General features: G+C 39.5%; 1 protein-coding gene across 4 annotated transcripts in view; it reads left to right on the top strand.

The window, feature by feature from the left end:
• rfng (RFNG O-fucosylpeptide 3-beta-N-acetylglucosaminyltransferase) overlaps positions 1 to 25,288 on the top strand; it is a 42,693-nt gene that overhangs the window by 6,439 nt on the left and 10,966 nt on the right. For 2 of the 4 annotated variants that reach the window (XR_007249880.2, XM_048555173.2), the window contains exons 2-6: positions 15,971 to 16,019; positions 17,970 to 17,993; positions 18,386 to 18,488; positions 22,496 to 22,649; positions 22,981 to 23,066. Coding sequence is in view for 3 of the 4 variants with exons in the window: in XM_048555173.2 (XP_048411130.1) it covers positions 15,971 to 16,019; positions 17,970 to 17,993; positions 18,386 to 18,488; positions 22,496 to 22,649; positions 22,981 to 23,066 (416 nt within the window). In the remaining variant the exon portion in view is untranslated. The remainder of the gene's footprint in view (positions 1 to 15,970; positions 16,020 to 17,969; positions 17,994 to 18,385; positions 18,489 to 22,495; positions 22,650 to 22,980; positions 23,067 to 25,288) is intronic. The other 2 variants (XM_048555175.2, XM_048555176.2) reach the window with 1 other exon arrangement.

Here is a 25,288-nt window from a genome sequence, read left to right as displayed (position 1 = left end):
GCATTGCCATGCACTAGTTAATGACGTCTAACCATTAACTGCCAAGCCAGTTTAAATTTTAAACTGGGCATATTAACTCAGACTTGGTGAAGGCAGTGCCCTGAGAAATCATGAAGTAATATGTAATGTTGGACATTGTTGTGGGTAACTCACCATAATCTACCTTTTATTTGGTTACTAATTAAGAAATTTCTCAGAGAACCAAGTCCTGAAATAATGATTTGAATTTTATTGCATGCAGCAACCTCACAATGGAACCTGGCCATTACCCAGTTTAATGGTGGACTTTAGCTACGATTCCAACCAACAGTGTCTGACTCAGATGTCCAGATTTTGATCCTTATGCAGTGTTGTTCTTTTGAGGTTGTGCTGAAGAAAAGGCCTGGTGTTGCATTCTTATATAGTTGCTCATCCATCAGGTCTACGGTGTGATGTTATTGATGATCTTTTCGATTTCTTTCATCCAAAATAATGATTTCTCTTCTGGAGCCCTTGAGTCTGCAGCTTGCTTCCTCATCAGACATGACTTCTTTGTTACATTTGACCTTAACTGTCTGTTTGAAGACACAGTTTCCTATGACTGTGGTTGGTAATTCTTTACTGGATTGTAATGTAAATCCTGTTCACAATGTTATAACCACCTCATTTCTACCTTATTCTTGAACACTATGTAATGCTACTGCTTTCCTTTTAATCCTCTTTTGTACAATAATACTTTTTTTTAAGACTTGTACCCAAGGTGGCCCTTTTAAAAGGCAGCCATTGTAAAAACTTTTCATTGTATTCCCCTACTTTACTGGAGTACAAGTGACAATAAAGGATATTCATATTCATATTCACTCTTTAAATTCTTTTGCAGAGCAATCATTTGCCCTTGTGGCATAAAGCAGCCAGGTATCAAGCAGATGTCAAAACAGTTTTGTTTATGTGGCCTTGACTACTCCTTCAGCCAGACATGGCTAATTGCTTTCAATCTCTATGTAACAGCTTGTCTTCATCCCTTAGCAATTTTATTCCAGGCAGTGTTATTGCTGACTTTTTTTGTGTACAACAGTTTATCCTTTGTGCTTTTTTTTCAATCCGCAAGCAGCTATTAAAGTTCTGAAGTTTATAATCACAACGTAAACACAGGCTGGTTAGGTACCATCTCATTGCAAACAGCTGAAGAAATGTGCTGTTTGGTGTGATCTGCTAGTCTTTTGGACATCTATCATTCTTGGATATAATCATGCAATTGGACAACACTTGCTAAATAACCCTGAGTGCACTTAGAGTGGAAAACAACTTAGTGTTGTCAGTCAGGAGCACGGTGCAGCGCACCTGTCTGCGGTAGAATATGTAGAAGCTGCATGTTAGTACACATAGCCCTGTTCTTTGCAGACAGAGCAGATATACACACTGCACCTGTTTCAATCCAACAAAATAGATGACGACTATTTGCTGGTTCAAAGAGCAAAAAGTACATTTAAACAAGTATACAATAGATATGCATAAGCTAATATAGAAGAAAACAGACTGAGGAGAGATTCTACGTATGGAGGAAGTGCAGCAGAGGTTTACCAGATCGATTACTAGGATGGCAGAACTAATGTATGAAGAGATACTGGATCAGATTGGACTACATTAACTGCGGTTTGGAAGAATGGGGTTGGTCTCATAGAAACCTATCAAATTCTAACCCAATTGCATAGAGTAAAGGATAGAATGATATTCCTGATGTCTGGGGAATCCAGACTAGGAATTGCAGCATAAGGACATGGGCTAGACCATTTAAGAATGAGATGAGGAGAAATTTCTTCACCCAAAAGAGTGGTGAGCCTGTGGAATTCTGTTCCACAGAATGTGGTAGGGGCCAAAATATTGAATGTTTTCAAGAAAAAGTTGGAGATAGTTCTTGGGGCTAATGGGAGTCAAAGGGTTTGGTGAGAAAGCAGGAACAGAGTGATGAATTGGATGATCAGCCATGAACATATTGAATTGCAATGCAGGCTCAAATGGCCCAATTACCTCTTCTTGCTCCTATTTTCTGTGCTTCTCTTGAGAAGTTTCGGACCATTTGCCTTGGTTGAGAGGACATTTGATAGAGGTATTCAGAATTGTGAGGGGTTTGGTTAGAGTAGATAAGAAGAAACTGGTACCGTTGGTAAAAGATTAAGTTGCAGAAGGCATAGATTTATGCAATTGGCAAAAGAAGCATTTGTAACATGACAAAAATCTTTTACACAGCAATTGGTGAGGATCTGAAATGTGTGTTCCAAAAGTGTGATGGAGGCAAGTTTAATTGATGCATTGAAAAGAATATTGGGTTGTTATTCGAAAAGGAAGTGAGTGGAGAGCTAGGGGAAATGGCAAATTGCTCCTTCAGAAAGGCAGCACAAATACAACAGGCTAATTATCCTTTTGTACTCTAACCATTTTATGATTCGAGAACTTTAGGAGTTTAAAACTCATCGGGAACTGCTTCTTTCCTGCCATTATCAGACTGTTGAATGGACTCTAGCCTCAAGTATTGTAACCTGCATGCCTCTTAGTCTCTTTGATCTGTACATTCTTTTCTTGCTGTGATCTGCCTGTACCACTTATAAACAAAGCTTTTCACTGTATTTTGGTACAGATGACAATAAAATCAATCAATCATAGTAAATCATGAAAATTAATTCAGATCAGTAACATGTGCTAGCACCAGAAAATTGATGATGGAGCTGCCAGGTTGTTGTAAAAAAAAGTACATAGAACTTTCACACAAGCGACTTTTGAGGAAATTACTAACTTTGTACAAAAAGGAATTAGGAAAATATATTAAAAGGATGTGGTGAAAGAAGAGAGAAATTGGAATAAAAAGATAGCTGCAGTTGACCATGAGTGCTAGTTTATATCTGTGATGCATTAGAGATAAACCAGAAATCAAACCATTTGGTACAAGGTCAAATGGACCCCTTCTGTATTGTGAATTAATTTTTATTTTGAAAGAACTATTTCCTCTCCTGGCATTGTTTTAGCATCTAACTCGTTACACAGCAAAAAAAGGTGAGAGACGGATACTGAGAAACCTCTTATCAGAATATATTGCAGATATTTTTAGTGTAAGTTTATCACATCAATGTACATCAGGTCTTTGAAAAAAAACTCTCTACTTAAATATGTTACAGGGATAGTAGGAACTGCTGATGCTGGAGAATCTGAGATAACAAGGTGTAGAGCTGGATGAACACTGCAGGCCAAGCAGCATTAGAGGAGAAGGAAAGGTGACGTTTCAGGTCTGGATCCTTCTGAAGAACAGTCTAAACCCGAAACGTCAGCTTTCCTGCTCCTCTGATGATGCTTGGCTTGCTGTCTTCATCCAGTTCTATACCTTGTTACCTCTACTTAAATATTCTTTTTTCCAGAGTTTACTTCATAACCAAAACCCCACAACTCAAAAAAAAACTCATTTTCATGATCCCTGAGCCAACCATGACTGGAGTGAAAGACAATTTCCTTTCAATTATATTGTTTTTATGAATTTATTCTTCGGAACTTTGAACACTGTGTAGGCCAGAGATGCAGCATATTGGTATATCGGTGCATTACATCACAGAGTGACAGGACATGATCCTCGTCCTTGATGCTCTGCATATATCATGATAGCTTATTGAAATTGAGGTGGAAACGAATGAGAACCATTGGGAGAGAGTCATACCCAATCATCTACTTTTGGTTAACCAACAAATTACAATTGACAGGGATTTTTACACTCAAACTTTGACAGCTCAGTCAATTTTTGGAACTGCTTATTTTTGAATGCAATGGAGAGAAGGGGAGAGAAGAGAAATATATGAGCACCAAAAAAATGGTCTGATCCGAGAACTCTCACAGGGACTACCATGGGTAACACCGTAAAGGAAAGGTCTGTTGGTCCTGTTTCCACTGTAAAAGAGAAACTCTCCAACTTTCTTGGAGAATCAGAAAAATCAGTAGAGGAAAGGACGGTGCATATTTTATGTGTCTATAGCAATTTAAGAGACATCGCAGAAAAAGTACAAAATCTTAACCTCTGGTGAAATATGTTGCTGCTCTTCATTTGTTTTTTGTGTATTGCACAGCTTGTACTTGGGTTGATTAGGCTTAGCTGAGTTTCTCTGGGCATGTCTGGAATGTGTAAAGTTTATGAAACAGAGGACCTGGCATATTTAATGTTAAACTATCCAAGTAGCAATACTAGTACTTGCATCAATTAGCCAAAAGAAAATTATCCTATAAATGAACCTCTGGATTATTTTCTCACCCATTTTCAAAATCAGCGCACTTCACTGTTTACTTCTGAATTTCCGTGGCTGAATACTGCAGATTGTCTCGTCTTCCAGTAGATTTTGAGTGCTTCTTTGTCCAGTAAAAATTGAGGAAGAGAAAAAGTAGACTTCTATTGTACAGGATGATTGAGATATTTACTCTGAACCAACAACCAACTAGTACATTTTTTCTTAATGTTTCTTTTGCATCTTCTTCTTGGTTGTTCATTCAAAACGTCAGGATTTTTAATGAGGCTCAAAGACCCTGCTGCTGTGTGTGTTGATGTCTGTGTGCGTTAATAGCAATACAAGTGGGCCATCATGAATAAAAATTGAACTGTCAAAATTAGAAATAAATGTCTTTTAAACATGCAATAATCACTTAACTCTCACTGGCAAACATTTAAATAACTTACATGTCTGACATTTTGATATAAATTGCAATAGTCAAAGTGTCTCCCACCTGAACTGTTTGGAATGAGCAATTCAGTCTGAACTGTGGCTGCACAGCAGATTCTTTATGCGTAACTTAGGAGATGGGTTTTCTTTTCTGCCAATTTTCTCCTGTCCTTGGGGCAACCACAGGAGTCTGCATTGCCTTAGCACAACAGCAATCACTGATGAAGAAAATATCAAGGAAGTGCAGTTTGGAGAGTTAGGATTGCCAATATGCCCACTGCTGGAAAATATAAACCAAATACAAAAACAAAACTAAGCAGACTTTTTCTAGTGGATAAATTAAGCAGAGTTAAATTTTTTTGGATTGCATGTTCCTGTCTTCACAATTCATGTCAGGATCTACTGAAAGTGTCAACTCATTGCCATGTAAAAGTGGACAATAATCCAACTTTAAGTACATTAAGCCCAGTACTCACCAATATAACTACATCTTGATGCATCTTGCTGAGTTGTTAAATGATCCATGTCATTTTAAGAAAATGATAGTATTCACCTGTACCTTAGTTAGTATTCATCACAAGCTTCAAATTCACAGTCATTCAGTATCTTACTATGTTAGCTGGACTATTTTTGAGTCACTATGATCAAGTGTCATCCATTATTGGCAGTTATTGCTAGTGTAATACAAAGTCAATTCAGTAACTACAAGTCTTGTTAAAAGTACTGAAAAAGAAATGTGCACTCCTTTGGGAAGGAAGCATTTGCTATCGTCATCAACTTTGCATGTCTCAACTTTCATTGACACAAGGTAATTGCAAATTAACAAACCAATAAAACAAACTGCACTGTGAAAGATGGAGTCTTGAAAATCCAGTGTGTCCAACAGTACGCTGTGGGGCTCTGCCACATTCAGAGTGGAATTCAAGATTGAATCTGGTACAGTTTTGCAAGATGCCTTTTTGAAGCAGATGGATAAGTTGCGATGGTAATGCATTTGAAACAGTGAATGGGGATATTCAGATTAAAAATATGACTTGACAATGACGGATCAGGAATACTAATGAAGACAAATCACCTATTTCAACGGGATAGTTGTATCTGAATGACTAATTGTTTTTGATGATTTAATTGGGCAGAGCTGCAAAAATGTTCATGTAATCAGATAAATATATTTATCATACTTGCCCTTTTTTCCTCCTCATGATTTTTGTGGTTCATGTTATGAAATCATATATCTTCACTTCTGACATGTTCAAAGAGTTTGAACAGGGGCTGCTATTATGCACTTCTGAATAAGTTACTGTTCTTGCAAAACTGCTTCCACAGACTTGCTCATTTCTTCTAGACCACTATGTCCAGCTGCCTTGTTTTATCGATCTATCTATCTATCTATCTGTCTATCTATCTATCTATCCTGAAGGTGTGTGTTCATTTATTGATTATTATACTCTTATTCTCCATTAACTTATAGAGCTTTCACAGGATTCTTGTGTCCTTCTCGCTACATTCCATCCTAACAAGGACTTTTCTATCAATTGTTTATGCAATGCCATGGCTGAATCTCTACGCTGTGTCTTCATTGGACATTTTCAAGACAAAATCTAAAATACTCCAATCTTCTTTTTGCTGAATGGCTATGACCCACACTCTGCTCCTTCTATTGACATTCTAAACTTTATTGCCTTCTCTGGCCTCAAGTGCACCTGCCAATTCAGGATTACCAATGTTGCCTTTACGAAGCAGTTCCCTTTTGTTTTCTAGACCAGAAATATTTTAGATGAAGCCAAAGGAAAACAAAGACGTCAGCTTGAGTATTATGTACAGTTCTGTGTGCCATGTTATAGGAAGGACATGAATGCATTGATGGAGTGCAGAAGTGGTATACAAGAATGGTTCCAGGAACGAGGACTTTTCAGTTTTGAGGGTAGATTGAAAAGGTTAGGCCTGTTTCCTTTGGAGAAAATAAGTCTAAGAGATCTGATAGAGGTTTCAACATCGAGTTTTTTTTTATTCATCAATGGGATGAGCATGTCGCTGGTTAGGCAGCATTTATTGCTCATCCCTAATTGGCTGGAGGGCAATTAAAAGTCACTCATGTTGCTGTGGGTCAGAAGTCACATGTAGGCCAGACCAGGTAAGGACAGCAGTTTCCTTTCGTAAAGGGCATTAGTGAACTAGATGGGTCAAAATCCAAGAACTCCCCTAGAAACAAAACTGTGAGTATCCATGCATATGGACTGAGTAGTTCAAGAAAGCAGCTCACCACCATCTTCCTGAGGGCAATTAGGGATGGTCAGCACATACTACTCTTGCTGATTATTATCCACATTCAGTAAACCCATTAAATAAACAAAAAAAGAAGAGTTAAACCAGAAGGAAAAATGTGAAACCAGTCTTTACCATATGAATATAAATGTAATATATGGATGCATCGTAAAGGTTTGCTTTCATGGTCGTTCGTGTATTTGTAGAACTAATGATGGCTCACTCCTGTTAAACTCAATTTTGGTTTGAAAAGAATCTGAAAATTCTTGTTAAGGGCTGCCTGTTAGACTGTGCAATATTCAGGAAGCTCCTTTCTGACCCAGTGTGTTTTTGAATTGGCCGAACAAGTGAGCATGCAGGCTGCACACTAGACTGCTTTATGAACAACTCATTGGATTTTATTTTTTGTTTCTGCTGATTTCCTCTTGTCCTTGAGGCAGGTGGTTCATGTCGGTTATAATTACACAGGCATCTGCAATCCTCTGTGGTACTTCATTAAATCAGCACTTATTAATGAGGAGGGCACTGTATGTGAACTGTATGGAATCATGTTGGCTACAATGCCTACTAATGGGAAATAAACAATGAATAACATTTGAGTTAATCAACCAAACAATATTGATATGATATATTATAAATGGACGTACGGGCATGATTTTCAGTCTATGCATCTTAAGGGAATCAAACTTTTGCATAGTGAGTGCACTGAGGTCTCTTTAAAAATAGGATAAAACGGCCAAATTGTGTCACAAGTGAAAGTAAGCAAAAATATGAACAGAAAATGTAATTAGCATAAGATAAAACTGAGTTGAAAGAGGAAATGTTGGGATTCTTTCCACTGAATTTTAGAAGACAGCTTACGTTCATATAAAGATTGGGGGCGACGGTGACATAGTTGTAATGTCACTGGACTAGTAATCCAGACACTGGGCTAATGTGTGGCAGGACAACACAGAATGCTGGAGAAATTCAGCGGGTCTGGTAGCATCTGTGGAGAGAGAAACAGTAGAAATTTTGTCTTTTCTTCAGACCTACTGAGTTTCTCCAGTATTCTGTGCAGGCTTGTTAAGAAGGCATACAGTGTTTTAGCTTTTATTAATAGCTGTACAAAACTCTGGTGCGGCTGCACTTGGAGTATTGCGTACAGTTGTGGTCACCACATCATAAGAAGGATGTGGAAGCTTTGGAGAGGGAGGGGTCTAGGCCTGAAACGTCAGCTTTTGTGCTCCTGAGTTGCTGCTTGGCCTGCTGTGTTCATCCAGCCCCACACTTTGTTATCTTTACTAGGATGTTGCCTGGTATGGAGGGAAGGTCTTCCCAGGAAAGGCTGAGGGACTTGAGGCTGTTTTCGTTAGAGAGAAGAAGGTTGAGAGGTGACTTAATTGAGACATATAAAATAATCAGAGGGTTAGATAGGGTGGATAGGGAGAGCCTTTTTCCTAGGATGGTGACAGCGAGCACGAGGGGGCATAGCTTTAAATTGAGGGGTGAGAGATATAGGACAGATGTCAGAGGTAGTTTCTTTACTCAGAGAGTAGTAAGGGTATGGAACGCTTTGCCTGCAACGGTAGTAGATTCGCCAACTTTAGGTACATTTAAGTTGTCATTGGACAAGCATATGGACATACATGGAATAGTGTAGGTTAGATGGGCTTCAGATTGGTATGACAGGTCGGCACAACATCGAGGGCCAGAGGGTCTGTACTGTGCTGTAATGTTCTATGTTCTATGTTTGTTACAAATTTCCAGTATCTGCTTTCTTTTTCCTTTTGTACAATATTTTGGGACATATGTTTCAATTCGACTATGGCAAATGATGAAATTTGAATTCAGTAAAAATTTGGAATAAAAGTCCAGCTGAATGGTGGCCTTGTAACCACTGTTGATTTTTGTAAAATCCTATCTGATCCACTGACATCCTTCTGGGAAGGAAAGATGCCGGGCGTACCTGGTTTGTCGTACCTATGACTCCAAATGCACAGCAATGTGTAACAACCCACTGGGCAATTAGGGATGGATAATGAATTCTGGCCTAGACAGCAATATCCACATTCCATTAAAGAAAAACCAGAATACTTCCAAGAAGCTTGACTGGAAAACAGTGAGGGTCAAGCTTATTAGAAGAGACATTTAAAAGCTGAGTTTCTAAATCAAATTGAAATTTTTTTCAAAAGAAAATAACTTTTTTGAGCTTTTATCACGTTTTCTTAAATATTATTCTTTTACTTTGGTACCTCTTGGGCAACCGATCTTCAAGTTAAGACAGGCCTATTACTTCCTCCTAGGCCCTTGCCAGTGGTACACTAGACCAAGTGCCAGGATTTGTACAGAAATGACCTGATGAAAACATCCCCCCGTTTCCTTTCTAACTGTCGTCTGCCTATATCAGACCACAGCAGCAAAGAACAGGAGATCACAGTAAATAAAGCCTCACACTCTGCTGTTTTGTAACATTGTGAGTTGGTGCATTAGTTGTCCTGTGCCATTGTACCATTCAGCAAACATGCAGCTTTTAGAGCTGCGAAAGAAGTCAGCATGGGTTAATATGTGTTACTGTTTGTTCAGTGCTCCACGTGGAAGCCAGTGGGCAGCTTGTTTTACATCTGCTAAGAATTTGCAAGTGAAAACATGGCACAGATATGCTCTTTTTGATGCAGATGTTTGCTTTTTGCTGCCAAGTACAATATTTATCTGTGCAAAGTATTGTGGGAGTGTGACCATTACTGATCTTTATATAGCATGGTGCTGAGGAACTGTTGTGCAGTATAATATGATTCTTTAGCGTCTGCATTTGATCACAATGATTTATGTTTCCTTCAGGCTTGTATTCCAAGTTGGGTTCCTTTAAGTGTGTAATGTTGAAGACATACAATACTGTCCCTACATCCAACCTCAAACTTTAATTATTTGACTTGGGGCCAAAGCAGCAGGAGGGGTAAATAAAGAAGCAAATGATGTATGACTGAGTATTAATATCATTAAATTCAATATTTGCTGTTCAGGGTTGTCTTGGGCAATCATTTTAAAACCATTGAAACTTTATGATAAAGAGAGCATTCAACTTACCGTGTCAGTGTCAGATGAATAAACTAGCGGTCGATTCTAATCCCATTTTTCAGCAACTGGTCTGTAGCCTTGCAGGTCACAGTGCTTCAGGCGCAGAACCAAGTTCCTTTTTGAAAGAGTTGGGGGCTTCCACTTTAACTATCAAAGTGGGCAGTAGGTTTCAGACACTCATTCTCTGGGTAAAAACGATTTTCCTCCTGTGCTTCTAGCAATCACTTTAAATCACTGCACCTGCTAAGAGACTTCTGCAATAGTTGAAACAGGTATTTCCTGTCCACTATTAAAGCCCATTGTTATTTTGTACAATTCTTTTAAATCACCCCACCACCACCTCTGTTGCAAAGAAAATGACCCTAGACTATGTAATCTATCCTCAACACTGCAGATTTCAAGCTGTGGCGACATTCTTGGAAATCTTCTCCGTACACTGTCTAGAGCCTCATCCAGTAACGTATTGCATGCAAAACTCCAACTGTGGCTTAGCCAGTGTCTTACATGGTTCCAGCATTACTTCACTCATTTTTACAGAATCACTACGGTATGGAAACAGGCCATTTGGCCAATTGAGTCTACTCTGACCCTCTAAAGACCATGCCACCCAGACCCCACACCCTCCAATCCAATAACCCTGTTTTTCCCATGGCTAATCTACCTAGCCTGCGCATCTCTGGACACTATGGGCAATGTAGCATGGCCAGTCCACATAGCCTGCATATTGTTGGACTGTGGGAGAAAACCGGAGCACCCAGAGGAAATCCTTGCAGACATAGGGAGAATGTGCAAATTGCACACAGCCTGAGGCTGGAATTGAACTTGGGTCCCTGGCAATGTGAATGCTAATGTGAGGGCGGCACGGTGGCTCAGTGGTTAGCACTGCAGCATCACATCGCCAGGGACCCGGATTCGATTCCAGCCTTCGGTAACTGTCTGTGTGGAGTTTGCATGTTCTTCCCGTGACTGCGTGGGTTTCCTCCGGGTGCTCCGGTTTCCTCCCACAGTCCAAAGATGTGCAGGCTAGGTAGATCGGGCATATTAAATTGCCCGTAGTGTTCAGGGGTGTTTGGGTTATAGAGAGATGGGTCTGGGTGGGATGCTCCAAGGGGCAGTGTGGACTTGTTGGGCTGAAGGGCCTGTTTCCACACTGTAGGTAACCAAATCTAACCGCTGAGTCACCATGCCGCCCCAATCTGCATTTACTATCTAGCCCTATAAAGGAAAACATCCTATACAAGCCTTCTTCCTCTGTCCTACACCTTCAGGGACTTATGGATGTGCACTCCAGGTTTTGTACTTCTTCTTTCCCTCTCAATATTATTTTTACCATGTATTCTGATGCTTTCTTTGCCCTCTCCAAATGCCCTTACCACGCACTTTTATTTTCTGTTGATGAATTCCATTTGCCATTTTTCTGCCTACTTAACCAAACCAAAGGTACCATTCTGCAGTCAACAGCTATCCTCTTTGCCATCAGCTACACAGCCAATTTTTGTCATCTGCTAATTACACAACTATGCCTTCCCCATTAAAGTTTAAGTCATTAATACAAATAACAAACTGCAAGGGACCTAATACTGTGAAACACCACTGGGAACCACTTTCTATTTGCAATACCGTCCCTCAGCCATTTCCCTTTGTCTCCTGTCACGGAATTAATTTTGGATTCAAATCGTTTTATTCGCCTGTTTCCCATTAACTATGTTATCTGACCAGATTGACACTGCTTCAATTGCCTTTCTGAGATCCAAGTACTAAAATCCGTCCTCTGCACTACCTTCCTTGATACTTCCTCAAAAAGTTCAATTATGTTTGTAAAACGTGACTCTTCCTTAACAGAGCCATGTTGTTAATCCCTGTTTAATCGGTGCCTTTCTAAGGAACAGTTAATCCTATCGCTGTCTCTTTCAGTATTGATTCTCATAATTTGTCCATCACTGAGATCAGATTGACCGATCTGTAATTATTTGGCATTTCCTTTGCACCCTTTTTGAACAATGGCATGGTATTTACAGAACACCAATGCTCTGGTACCTTGCCTATATCTAGTAAAGATTGGAAAATGATCCTCAGAGCATCTACTATTTCCTCCCTAACTTCCTTTAGCAGCCTGATCCCACTCTTTAGCTGGAATATCTGCACTATCCCTCTCACTTGTGTGGACAGAGATGAAGTACTCATAAGAACACTGCCCACATCTTCTGCATCCACCTGCAAGTTACCACGTGCATTTCTGATAGATCCTATCCTCCTTCATCGTCTTTCTATCAATACAGTGATACAAAACATGATTTGGATTTTTCAAGATTTCACCAGCCAACAATTTTTATCCTCTCATTTTACTTCCGGATTCCCATTTTCACGTCCTCCTGTAACTTCTATATTCTGCTAAGCTTTGTAAAGTATTATTTTTTGTGAGATTGACCTTGTTTTTAAACTTTATCTTACTTGTATATGTCTGGATGACTGGCGATTTGGGAGAACTACTTTCCTTTTGTGGGGACATGTGTGCATTGTGACCTCAGAACTTAACTTCTGAATGCCTCCCACTGATTTACCACTGACTTTCCTTAAGTAGCTGTATCATGCCCAGGTTTGCCAGATTATTTCTCAGTTTTTTCTAAAATTCACTGTCACCCAATTTAGAACTTTTTAGCCCTGTTTTATCTTTGTCCCTTTCCGCAATGATGCAAAATCTAACTGTATAATGATCATGATCTCTAAAATGACCACACATTGCACCTTTAACTAACTGCCTAGTTTCATTTCCTAAGGCTAAATGTGGAATTGCAGCCTCTCGCACAGTGTTTGGTTAAAAAAGTTTTCTTGAATGCAGTTTCAAGAATTTTTGCGCCTTCAATGCTGTTGATACTGTTTGTATCCCAGTTGATATTTGTCGAAGCCTCCAAAGATTATTGCCCTCCTTTTACACTTAGGAATTTGCCTACATATTTGTTTTTCTAATAATAGCCCATTATTTGGGGTCAATGTCTATGCCTAGCAATATGGCTGCCCTTGTTTCTGAGGTCCACCCACATGACCTTTTATTGATGTTTCATTTAGTATATCATCTCTTCTCACAGCTGTAATCGATTCTTTCACTAGTAATGCTATGGCTGTGTGTTTTTATCCCTTTCTCTACACCTAGTGATATTGAGCTGCTGTCCTTGCCCCTTTTTATACCAAGTCTTGAATTGCAGGACTTATATCATGCTGCCAAGTATCTGTCTCTGCCCTCGCTCACTAACTTTAGCTGCTGTATCCTTGTGTTTATATTTCTACCTTTTTAAATATCGTTAAATTCCTGTTTTGTGCACTTTTTAACCTGTCTTTTTCTATCTTTCAGAGACACTCACTGAATTTCTGTCTTCTATTTCCTGCTTTGAAGTTGCCCAAAGGATCCCAACCTCCCGTCAATCTATTTTAAATCTTCCCCAAGAACGATTGCCCTCACTAATATCCATGTTGGAATATCCATTAGCAAGTAAGATAAGACTTAGGCTTCTTACAATACCTGTTTCATTTTCTCAAACTGCTTGACAGTGACCCATTCCCTCTCTGCCTCCATGATTCTAAACTGGAGTGTGATCACTTTCCTAAATGAGCTGTCCATTTGGTCCCCTACTTTGCACAATCATGATCCAGCCATGGCTCCAGTTCTGAAACCCGGAGTTCAAGTTTATGTAGGCAGTGACCATTCCCATAGATATGTTCATCTGGGATACATGATGTGTCCATCAGTTCACACATACTACAAATGTACACTCCAACCGGCCAAGCTGGCCTGCCATTCTGCAACCTTAAAATCTATTTATTACTATTAGAACAGTCGTCACCAATCACCTTCTTATGCTGAACTGAAGTAAGCGCCAACTACAGAAAAATGATAGAAGAAGAAAGATCTCATTTTATACTCCTGCACAATCAAAGCAGCGTGCAATTTATGCTTCCTGAAGAAAGCTGACTCAAGCTTTAGAAAACTATTTAAGCCAACCACAGATTAATTAGCTACAGCTCTGCTTAGAGCTTGTGTATCTCTGATTTAACTTTAAACAATACTCTATAAGTTAAGATTTGTTGGTTGCCAAATTTAAAAAATAACTAGAAGTCACATTTAAAATAAAAGTTTTGTCCTCAATAGCTCCCAATCCAGACATCTTTCTTTTAAGAATAACATGCATAATTGATTTATCTGTAACTCATAAATTTTCAGCTCCCTTAAGATTGGGGATTAGATTGGTTCAGGTTTAGCAAAGACAGACTACGAAGGGTAGCCACTCACTGAACTTCTGGTAATCTATGTCTTAAAAATAACTTTGTATGATTGCATAGATTTGCAAGGATATTTATTTTTAAGAAGAACTTAGATCTTTTTAATAGTTAATTCCAAAAATACCAAACACCTCTCCTGTTGTCTGAGCAATGCAACATTACTTCATATGAAACAAAACACTAGAACGATGGTGAGAAGCTGCATTGGTGGAAAATGTTGTTCCTCCCGTAAAAAGGATGAAAAACTTTACCATTTATATCTACAGCAAGTTTTGCAATATGCAGTAATTGATACTTAGTGTGTGTTGTGTAAAACTATGTGTTGTCTTCCAACTGAAATTGGTTATAGCTTCTACCCATGTTTCAATATGATATTGCATGCATTTTAAGATGAATATTTGGTAATTGTGAAATCGAAGAAAAGAAAAATAATTCTTTTGGTGACAAAAGTTAAATTGCCAGAGGTTAATGTTCAAGTGGTGGTCTTCAGAATGTTTCCTTTTATTACTCATGGTACGATGGAGGAAAGGGAAGTTGTTGTTGGAAAACAATCGATTGTTGTGCAAAGCCAATCAGATTTACTTTGTTAAAAAGCATCTCAATCCTGTTTCCACTGTTCCTTAAATATGCTGATCAGAGCTGGAAATCAACTTCTATATTATCTATTTCACAAAATCATAGCTAACATTGATAGGCAAGAAAAACTATAATACAGCTTTGCAAAGCAAAGCCTGTTAATGCTGACCTCAAAGAAAGCATCACTGGGGGACAAGCAATCTATTGTGATGAAAATTTTAGCTCTTTGTAATCCATTACATGGTGAGGTGTTCTTTCTTGGGGTCACCAGCTTGGAGCTGCAATGGTGTCATCCCATTGCCCAAGGAGCCAATAACGTTAAAAAATTGTCACTGACAGCAAAAGGGAAATCCAAAAATTAACTCACCTTTTAAAATAAAATTTGTAAATGCCACAAGATAAAGATTGGGCCGTGCAAGGGGGCAAAGGTAGAAGCTGAAACAGCCAGAGAAAAATCTTTCAAAAAAATGGTTTTAAGATTTTGTAACTTATTTTACTGGTGAAACATAGCACTGTACAAATAATAACTTTGGGGTTAGACTTGTTGTTCAGATCAGTTTTAATGCTGGTTACTGTTAAAACCTATTGTTACTTGATTGAACAAGGTCTGAGTATTTGTACAGCTTCTAACAGTCATAGGAGAATGAAAAAAGTTCTCTCGCATGAGTAAGTTATTTCTCGGTATGGTCAAAGTGGGCTTGTGTGATTGACAGCATCTTCAGGATTTCTGTGCTGAAGTTTTGGTCAGTTTCAGGAATTAATGCCAATGTGTGGTGACAGTTCCCTGTCAATATTTTTGGTTTGACTTGCTTCCAGTTGCAGTTTGATCTATCAATTGCATTAACAGAAACTGATACCCTTAAATTGAAACAAAAACTGGAAAAGCTCAGCAGGTCTGGCAGCATCTGTGAAGAGAAATCAGAGTTAACGTTTCGGGTCCGGAGACCCTCCTCTGAACTGATTTACAGCAGCCGCAGTTCTTTCAGTTTTCACCCGTAATTGAAGTTGACTTGTGATGGGCATATCTTGAGTTTAACTCCTAACATTCAAATCACATAGGCTTTGATAATGCTAAGTAATTCAAACCATATAGTTTTTTCCAATGTTACTTTTTTTTCTCTCTTTTCTAGACATTCATATTCACAGATGGAGAGGACAAAGAGTTACGTGCTAAGGCTGGTAAGTATAGAGACAAGAATTTATCCTGGAACTTTACCAAGTGGAGAAGGAGCTTGCTGTCCTCACTCCACTGGGAAGCTCATTGGCTACTGTTCAGCTGTATAACCTAGTTTTCTGAGTATTCCAGTAGCGCCATGCATTGACTTCTTTTTTCGCAGATAAGTTGGAATTCTCCAGAAACTCTCTAAAGAAAAACACTTTACATCCTGCAAGTGCTGCTGATGCAGAAATAAGAAATTAATTTCCATTACATCTGCTGTCAGCATTTATGAAATATCTGGCAATGTGAAAGCATTAGACGTTCTAATTGCGTTTTGAAATAATATAAAGAAATCCTAGAACTTTCTAGAATCACTGGTTGTAAAATAGTTTGGAGAGATGTTACTTTTTTAAAACTGTTTGTTTAATTATCCTTGCATTCTTTGTTTTGCTGATGGGAAGAGGGAGCTGTGTTTTGCATGTGATTTTATTTATTCTGATTAGAGCTGACAAAGGTCAGTTCTCTTATGGAGTTTTAACTGGATAGTTGTGTGATACCTCAGCATAGACATCTTTCCTTGCTGAGCACTGTGGAGTAGTCTGAGAATTAGTGACTTCATAACCATCAAACAGATTTTCCAAAATCAATAAATCTCCACATGATATGTTGGTAAGTCATAATTTTGAATTTAACAGGCGTTCATGCCCAAGTTCCATAGTGATGGACTTCCTTATTTCAGCAAGAGGCCATGAGCGATGTCCTTCATGGCTGAAGTGTATATTTGAGGATGGGGATATTAATTGTTTACTCAATACTTGCAGACCTGGATCCCCATCTAGCCAAACACATCTCATTCAGTCCACCTGATGCTGTGCGTGTGCGCGCACACACACTCACACATGTGCATGGCACAAACATGCACCCGCACATACAAATACACTGCTGAGAGGAATCCATGCATGGTTGCTCAGTGGATAGCACTGCTGCCTCACAGCTCCCAGGGACCCGGGTTCAATTCCAGCCTCGGGTGTCTGTCTGTGTGGCATTTGCACATTGTCTCCATGTCTGCGTGGGTTCTCCGGGTGCTCCAGTTTCCTCCCACAATCCAAAGATGTGTAGGTTAGGTGGATTGGCCATGCTAAATTACTGTACTATCCAGGGATGTGCAGGCTATGTGGATTAGCCATAGGCAATGCAGGGTTATGGGAATAGGTTGGGAGGGTCAGTGTGGACTTGTTGGACTGACTGGCCCATTTCCACACTGTAGGGATTCTTTGAATTTAATGCTACAAAAGAAAGAAATGCTCGCAAAGCAGTCACAATGAAGTGAATGTGCCTCTGCTTCCTGGTTGCTAAGGAACAAGCCAAATCACTGGACTGTTAAAGACAATTAAATGCATTATTTGGATATATAATACACAGCGACAAAGAAAGACACAGTAAGACAGTGATCAGAAACTATGTTTCTATGTGTTTGTTAACTCATTGAGAGTCATCATCAAAGAAGGGAACTTCCTGTTTCAACATGTCTTGTCTCATCCTATGGAATAGTCAGTAAAAGATCCAAAGATGAATACTTTGGGTCCATAACTCAACAACCACGGTGATTATTTGTGATACTAGTGGCAACTATAGAGAAATTGATTACTGTACTTACACTAACCCATGTAGGTTCTTCGTGTGAGAAAATTGCAGATTATCTTATGAAGGGGTAAAACAACCAGAGAACTTGCTGAGATGTGATTACTCTATAAAATTATACACAGTACTAGGAGCTCTTTGATATTGCAATATTTAGAAAAGCAGTTTGCTTTCAACATAAATTTGATACAAATTTAAATATTTGACCCTGCGTATGTAACAGCCATGAATATGTTTCAATGTGCTTTCTCGACTGTAAACACTTCAGGATTGGCCTGTAGATGCAATAGCGTTATATTAATGCAAGTTTTTTTTTCTTTCTTGCAAAGCTATCTTTGGAGTTCTTTTGAAAGGTAAAAAGACGACGCAGTTTAATGTAAATTTTTTATAGCCAAAGACACCTTAAAGAATGTGCGTTTTGGATCAGAGGTCATAGAGTGTTGGAACCTTTTAGACTGGGGAATATTCATTGTGTTCAAGACAATCTTGGAAGTGAAGGGGAAGACCTTTAAATCTGTGGAGAGACAGTCACTGCTGGTTTTCCAAAAGCAAGTTTTTTATTTTTCAAAGACAAATATGCCGTGGTATATGACTAAATGTTAAGTATTTATTTTTGAAATAGGGGAAAGTCTTATTTGATCCAAAGAGTTCAACTAAAAAGAGATTTAGCCAGATGAGAGTAATTGAATATTTTGGCTATTGTTCAAATTATGATCTAATCACTTTATGTTTTCTCTTTGTTTAGGAGATCGCATGATTAACACCAATTGCTCTGCTGCACATACGCGTCAAGCGCTTTGTTGTAAGATGTCTGTGGAATATGATAAATTTATTGAATCCAAAAAGAAGTAAGCATACTTAGAAAATGTGTCTGTCCAATTGGCTACACTATCAGTTTGTCTGCTGGAGTGCATAGTTTCCAGGGGACCCTGGCTTTAGCTGTATTTGATTTTGTTGTTTCACTCTGTGATTTTCACTGATATATTTTTGTCTGTTGCTAGATGTTTATAAACAAAAACATTTCTTGCATTTTTTTTTAGTAGCAGATACTTATCCAGTTTGAAGTTGGGGTCTTCCAGGAGTGTGCCACTGGTTCACCTTTTCCCCAATGCCACCCCTCCACTCTACATTTTCCTGTGCTGTGAAGTAGGGAAGGTTTGAAAAGCACTGAAATAAATACCTGCAAACTAAGCTCATGAAAAAAAAAGTGACTGAGGGAGTTTCACATGCATGTTCAGTTTGTGAGCTATGACTGTCTAAAGCTATTTAACTGGATAAGGTAAGAGATAACAAGGTGTAGAGCTGGATGAGCACAGCAGGCCAAGCAGCATCAGAGGAGTAGGAAAGCCGATATTTCGGGTCAAGACCCTTCTTCAGAAATGGGGGAGGGGAAGTGGAGGCAGATAGAAGATGGATAAAGGAGAAGTTAGGTCAAAGAGGTGGGGTTGGAGCCAGTAAAAGTGAGTGTAAATGGGGAGTGAGGGAGGGGATGGGTCAGCCCAGGGAGGACAGACAGGTCAAAGAGGTGGGATGAGGCTAGTAGGTAGGAGATGGGGTGGGGCTTGAGGTGGGAGGAGTGGATAGGTGGGAGGAAGGACAGGTTAGGGAGGCGGGGACAAGCTGGGTCGGTTTTGGGATGCGGTTGTGGGAGAGGAGATTTTGAAGCTTGTGAAGTCCACATTGATACCATTGGGCTGCAGGTTCCCAAGCAGAATATGAGTTGCTGTTCCTGCAACCTTCGGGTGGCAGCATTGTGGCGCTGCAGGAGGCCCAGGATGGACATGTCATCTAAAGAATGGGAGGGGGAGTGGAAATGGTTCGCGACTGGGAGGTACAATTGTTTGTTGCATATCTAGCATAGGTGTTCTGCAGACCGGTCCCCAAGCCTCTGCTTGGTTCCCCGATGTAGAGGAGGCCACATCTGGAACAGTGGATACAGTATACCACATTAGCAGATGTGCATATGAACATCTGTTTGATGTGGGAAGTCTTCTTGGGGCCTGGGTTGGGGGAGAGGGGGAAAAGTGTAGGGACAGGTATAGCAGTTCCTGCGGTTGCAGGGAAAAATGCCGGGAGTGGTGGGGCTGGAGGGGAGTGTGGAGTGGACACAATGACATGTTTTCTGGACTTACTTAAATTAGCTGTAAAGAATTGAGACAAACTAATGTTTTATTCGGGGATCTTTTATCAACCATCATTGGCAGAATGAAGTATATCTGTTCTACAGAAGTGAAAGCTTTTATAACAATAATAACATTAAAGAAATAAATTTAGGTGGCTTTCTCGGTGGCACAATGCTCTGTCATTGGAAAGGAGTAACTGAAAAGGCTGTTTGATCATGAAACTGCATTGTGCAAATTTTAGGAATCCAATAATTTCCAATTTCAGAAATAAAATTGCAAGCAATTTTTTTTTAAGGATTTTCCTTAGCTCAGGTGGATTATTGTGGAATAACTATAATCGAATTATGGTTGATGAGAGTCAGTTATTTTTTTAAAGAAAATCATTCTAAAGGCTGGTAATCTCAAAGTTAGTTTGGTATAACTCAGTTAGGAAAGCCAGTCTGTTCCTTTTTTTCATTTAACAATCCTCAGCAAAGAGATACAGAAGTGCAATGTTTGAAACAACAATATGCCATTCTACAAAAAAAAATCAGAAAGTGGAGTCCTTCCAAAAATTGTCAGTTTAGTGGCTATGTTACTCAGACCTTGGACTAATAACCTGGTGATCACAAATTTGAATGGCACTATGGCCATTTAAGAATTTAAAAGACACCGAGAAATTAATGGAAAAGTCTGGTATGAGTAAGAATAATAACTGAAGCTGTTAAATTCTAGTAAAAACTCAACTCCACTTGATTACCTAACACACTGTAGTGAAGGAGACTCATTGTCCTTATTTGGTCCAGTGTGTACATGGATTCTAGAAATAAGCTATTCTTCGTGTATCAACCCCACAAAGAATAACCAATTGCAGCCTTTATGAAGCAAGCTTCATCATTTCCTGAGGATGCAGGGATACATTCCCGTCAATTCCTGATGACCTTTTGATTCCATGACTTAATGAAAACCTTATCCATCTCCACGTTAAAAATATTCAATGACGCCCCCCCCCCCCCCCCCCCCGACCCCCCACCCCCCCCCCGACCCCCCACACCTCACGTCCACTGCATTCTGAGGCGGAAGGTTCTAAAATCTCACAGACCTCTCTGAGAAAAATAATTCTCCTCCCCCTCTGTCCTAAAAGGGTGACCTCTGATTTTAAAACATGACACCATTCAGGTATTATATACTTCAATCAAGTCACTCCTCATTTTTCTAAACTCCAGGGTAAACAAGCCCAGTCTGTCCAACCTTTCATAATAAGACAACCTGCTCATTCCGGGTATTGTTCGAGGAAACCTCTGCTGAACTACTTTCGATGCATTCACGCCCTTAAGACCAAAACTGCACAAAGTAATCAAAAAATGGTCTCACCCATGCCCTGTATAAATAAAGCGTAACACCCTTGTTTTTATATTCAATTCTTCTCAGGATAAAGGGTAACAACTTTGAGTATGTGCATACCAACCTTCTTGTAACTCTTGCACTGGAACACTATATCCCTGTGAACCTCTGAAATCTGCTGTCATTTTCCATTTGTACTCTTCATGCCTTGGGGAATAATTTTACATTTATACACATTATATTCCATCTGCCAGATGTTTGCCCACTCAGCGAACCTACCAAATGGTTTGCAACCTCGTGATGTCTTCTTCACAATGTAGTTTTCTTCCAATTTTTGTGTCTTCAGCAAATTTAACTAACATGCCTTTGTTGACCTCATTTCAGTCATGATATAAATTGTAAAATGTTGAGGCCCCAGCACAAACCCCTGTGGGATCGCACTTTACACATGCTGTCAATCAGTAAAAGACCCATTTATGCACACAGTCTGTTTTCTACCAGCCAGCCAATCTTCTTTCTCTGCTAGTATGTTGCCATTTACATCGTTTACTTCTACTTCATACATATTCTTTTGAAGTGGCACCTGGTCAAATACCTTCTTGAAATCCAAGCACAGTATGTCATCTGGCTCCCCATGGCTGTCGTGCACATTACACCTTCAAAGTCATCTACTTAATTGGTTAAAAACGATTTTTTGCTGACAGTCAGTATCAGAGATTCAGTGGCAAATCACTTGCTGCCATTCTCAGCCAGGATATAGTGCATGGCACAGGAAAAGCCAAAAATGGAGTCATAGAACTGTACAGCATGGAAACAGACCCTTTGGTCCGACTCGTCCATGCCAATCAGATATCCTAAATAAATTTAGTGCCATTTGCCACATAACCATCTAAATCCTTCCTATTCATATACCTGTCCAGATGCCTTTTAAATGTTGTAATTGTACCAGCCTCCTCCACCCACTCTGGCAGCTCATGCCATACACGCACCACTTTGCATGAAAAAGTTGCCCCTTGGACCCCTTTTAAATATTTCCCTCTCACACTGAAAGAGAAAATATAAGTTACAAAAAGTACATTCTTTCTGATAAACTTGAATAGAACTTAATGGCCACACATAAATCTGCTGCGAGTATAATTTACAATCGTATTACAACTCACCTAACACACTTGAATTACTCAAAGTAAAATGCAGCCAGCTACAAACTGAACACGTTTCTCCCATACCAACCAGAAGGTTTTGCTAGCATCCTCATTACCTTCTCAATCTGGGCCTCAAATTTTACAGACATATCCAGTTATTTCTTAATATATTAAGAAGAAAGTATATTCCCTATTGTCAGAAATGCATGGCTATAGCAATGTATTGTCTGAATTACAAGTCCTTTCTATTTTAACATTGTTTTCCAGATGGTTTTGCCATGTTGATGACGATAATTATGTAAATATTCGCAGCTTAGTCTACTTGTTATCCGCATACTCACACACACAAGATGTTTACATTGGTAGACCAAGTCTTGATCATCCAGTGGAGGCTGTGGAGAGGGTGAAGAGTGATGGGTCGGTAAGTGCAGTATGTATGTAATGTAAGGATTCAGCAGAAGAATCTATATGTCAATGTCAGTTATACTGTTACATTTTGTTGGTGGTAAGACATTAAACTATGTATTGCTGTGTCTAGATGGTCCAACTACTGCTTGTCATTTTCTGACCACGGGTTCTGACAACCTGGGGTAATTCGGTCGTTGTTTCACCTGGAATTTTGACTCCAAACAAATGAAGTTCTCAAGAGTGAAATGTAACACACAATTGACTGACTAGACAAGTTATACCAGCTTAGTCCTGTTTTTATTACCAACAACACTGTAGAAAAATGATCTCATTGTGTCCCTCAGTCTACCGTGAAGTTCTGGTTCGCCACTGGCGGAGCTGGGTTCTGTATCAGCCGTGGACTGGCGCTAAAGATGAGTCCGTGGGCCAGGTACTTTTTTTCTCATAGATGTTGATTATTGTAGTGATGTAGATTGCCGATTGATACTTTTGCTGATATGCTTCTCCGCAGTCTGGGTGAATACTTCACTTGTGTTTGAAAATTCTCCTTAGGGAATATACCTACTTAGTTGACAGGTGAAGCAGACAAAGTCTACCGTGCCAGGGTTGTGGTCTCTGATGTTCATGTCTGGTCGGCTCAGTTGTTGCCACTCTCACAGCTTTAAAGCTGAAAACTACGCCTACATGAAAATTTGAACATTTGTTCTGGATCATATCCATTTAGCAGTCCTGGAGGAGTGATTCACTGTAGGTTAAAACACAGTTAAATCTTGGTCTTCAGAATGGAAGTAGCTTAATGGGCTGAAAAGCATTTTTGAATTCTCGGATGTTTTATATACTCTGTAGCTAGCACTGGCATACTCTGTAGCTAGCACTGGCATCAGTATATTTACTTCAAGTGCTTTGTGTTAAATCCTGTCATTCTGTCAAGGGTTTTGTAGAATTGCTGGGAATAAAATTGCATTTGTGTTGATGGTGGGTACAAGGTGCACACAATAGGAATTGGTTACTATGACAACTGAATTTCCACATATTCCATGCACAGGCTTCAAGCTTTTTCACTTGTTTATTGAATGTGACTGTTGCTGGTAGGACTGGTGTTTATAATACATTTAAAGCTGTGTTTGAGAAGATGCTGAGTCACCTTCTCTTGTACCACTGTAATCCATTGACATAGGGAAACCCACAGGGCAGGATGTTCCAGGATTTTTACCCAACAGCAGACTTGGTAGTGTTTCCATCTATCTACTGCCATTGCCGTTGCCTTTGTATGGTTTTGTAATTTGCTGTTGAAGGAAATTTCCTGCAAATCCTATGTGATTTTACACATTATTGCCTCTACACCAGTGGAGATTGGTGTCAATGATTTAATGTGGTGGATGGTGTACCAAATTAACCAGGATGTTTGCCCTGGAGAGTGCTGAGATTGAGCATTCTCAGATACGCACTGATGTGAGAATGTAAAGAGTATTCCACTGCACTTCTGTTTTGTGGCTTGTAGATTTAAGAGATCAGGATGTGAGTTATTCACTGCAGAATTCCCAGCCTCTGACTTTCCCTTGTAGCCATAGCAACTATGTTGCTTATCCAGTTAAATTTCTGGTCAATAGTAATCCCAAGGACACTGATGAGAGATTCAGTGAGAGATTCAATGATTGTAATACAGGTAAATTTCAAGGGTAGATTCTTAGATAAATTGTATTTGGGAGATGATCATGTGGCACAGATTTTTTAAAAAATTACTTATCCACCCAAACCACGGCCAGCACGGTGGCTCAGTGGTTAGCACGGCTGCCCCACAGTACCAAGGACACAGGTTTGTGTTTGATTCCAACCTCGGGCGACTGTCTGTGTGGAGTCTGCACATTCTCCCAGTGTCTACGTGAGTTTCCTCTGGATGCTCCAGTTTCCTCCCACAGCCCAAAAACATGCAGATTAAGTGGAATTGCCTGTAGTGTCCAGGAATGTGAAGGTTATGTGGATTAGTGATGGGAAATGCGGGGTTACAGGAATAGCGAAAGGGGGGTGGGTCTGGGTGGAATGTTCTTCAGAGGGTTGGTTTGGCCTCGATGGGCTGAATGGCCAGCTCCCTCATGTAGGGATACTATGAAACTTAAATATTATCCAGGTCTTGTTTAATTATGGACACAGATCAATATCTAGAATTTTGAATGGTATAGTCACCACCAAACATTCCCACTTCTGATCTTATTAAGGAGGAGATGATTTTGAAGCAGTTGAAGATAATTTGGCCTAGGATATGGCTTTCTCAGGAAATCAAGATAAAATTTAAACAAATTAATTAACAAAATTGTTTGAAAGGTCTCTGTCTGCTTTAGTTCAATTACTGTGTGTTCAATTATTACATTGAAAATCACTGACATTGGCCAACATTTTTGGATCTTGAATGCAGTAAATAATTTCCGTAAACACTTACTCATTACTTACTATTTGGTCTCTGTTTGTATTTCTTGAATTATATCAAACACCCTGCCTCAATCACTCCTTAGAAAACTAAAGGAGGTCTTAGTAGAATAGAGAGTTCATATTCACAAACTGCCCAAAATCTTTGTAAGACCAAAGCCACTGAAAACTGATAAACCGACGAGTGCCACCCACATATACACAGCTTGTTTGCATTCACTCAGCTTT

This window comes from Stegostoma tigrinum, chromosome 22 (genome assembly GCF_030684315.1).
Source record: "Stegostoma tigrinum isolate sSteTig4 chromosome 22, sSteTig4.hap1, whole genome shotgun sequence".
In the NCBI taxonomy this organism is placed as follows: Eukaryota; Metazoa; Chordata; class Chondrichthyes; order Orectolobiformes; family Stegostomatidae; genus Stegostoma; species Stegostoma tigrinum.
Note: the sequence above shows the minus strand (reverse complement) of the source record. Positions and strands in the feature narration are given on the sequence as shown.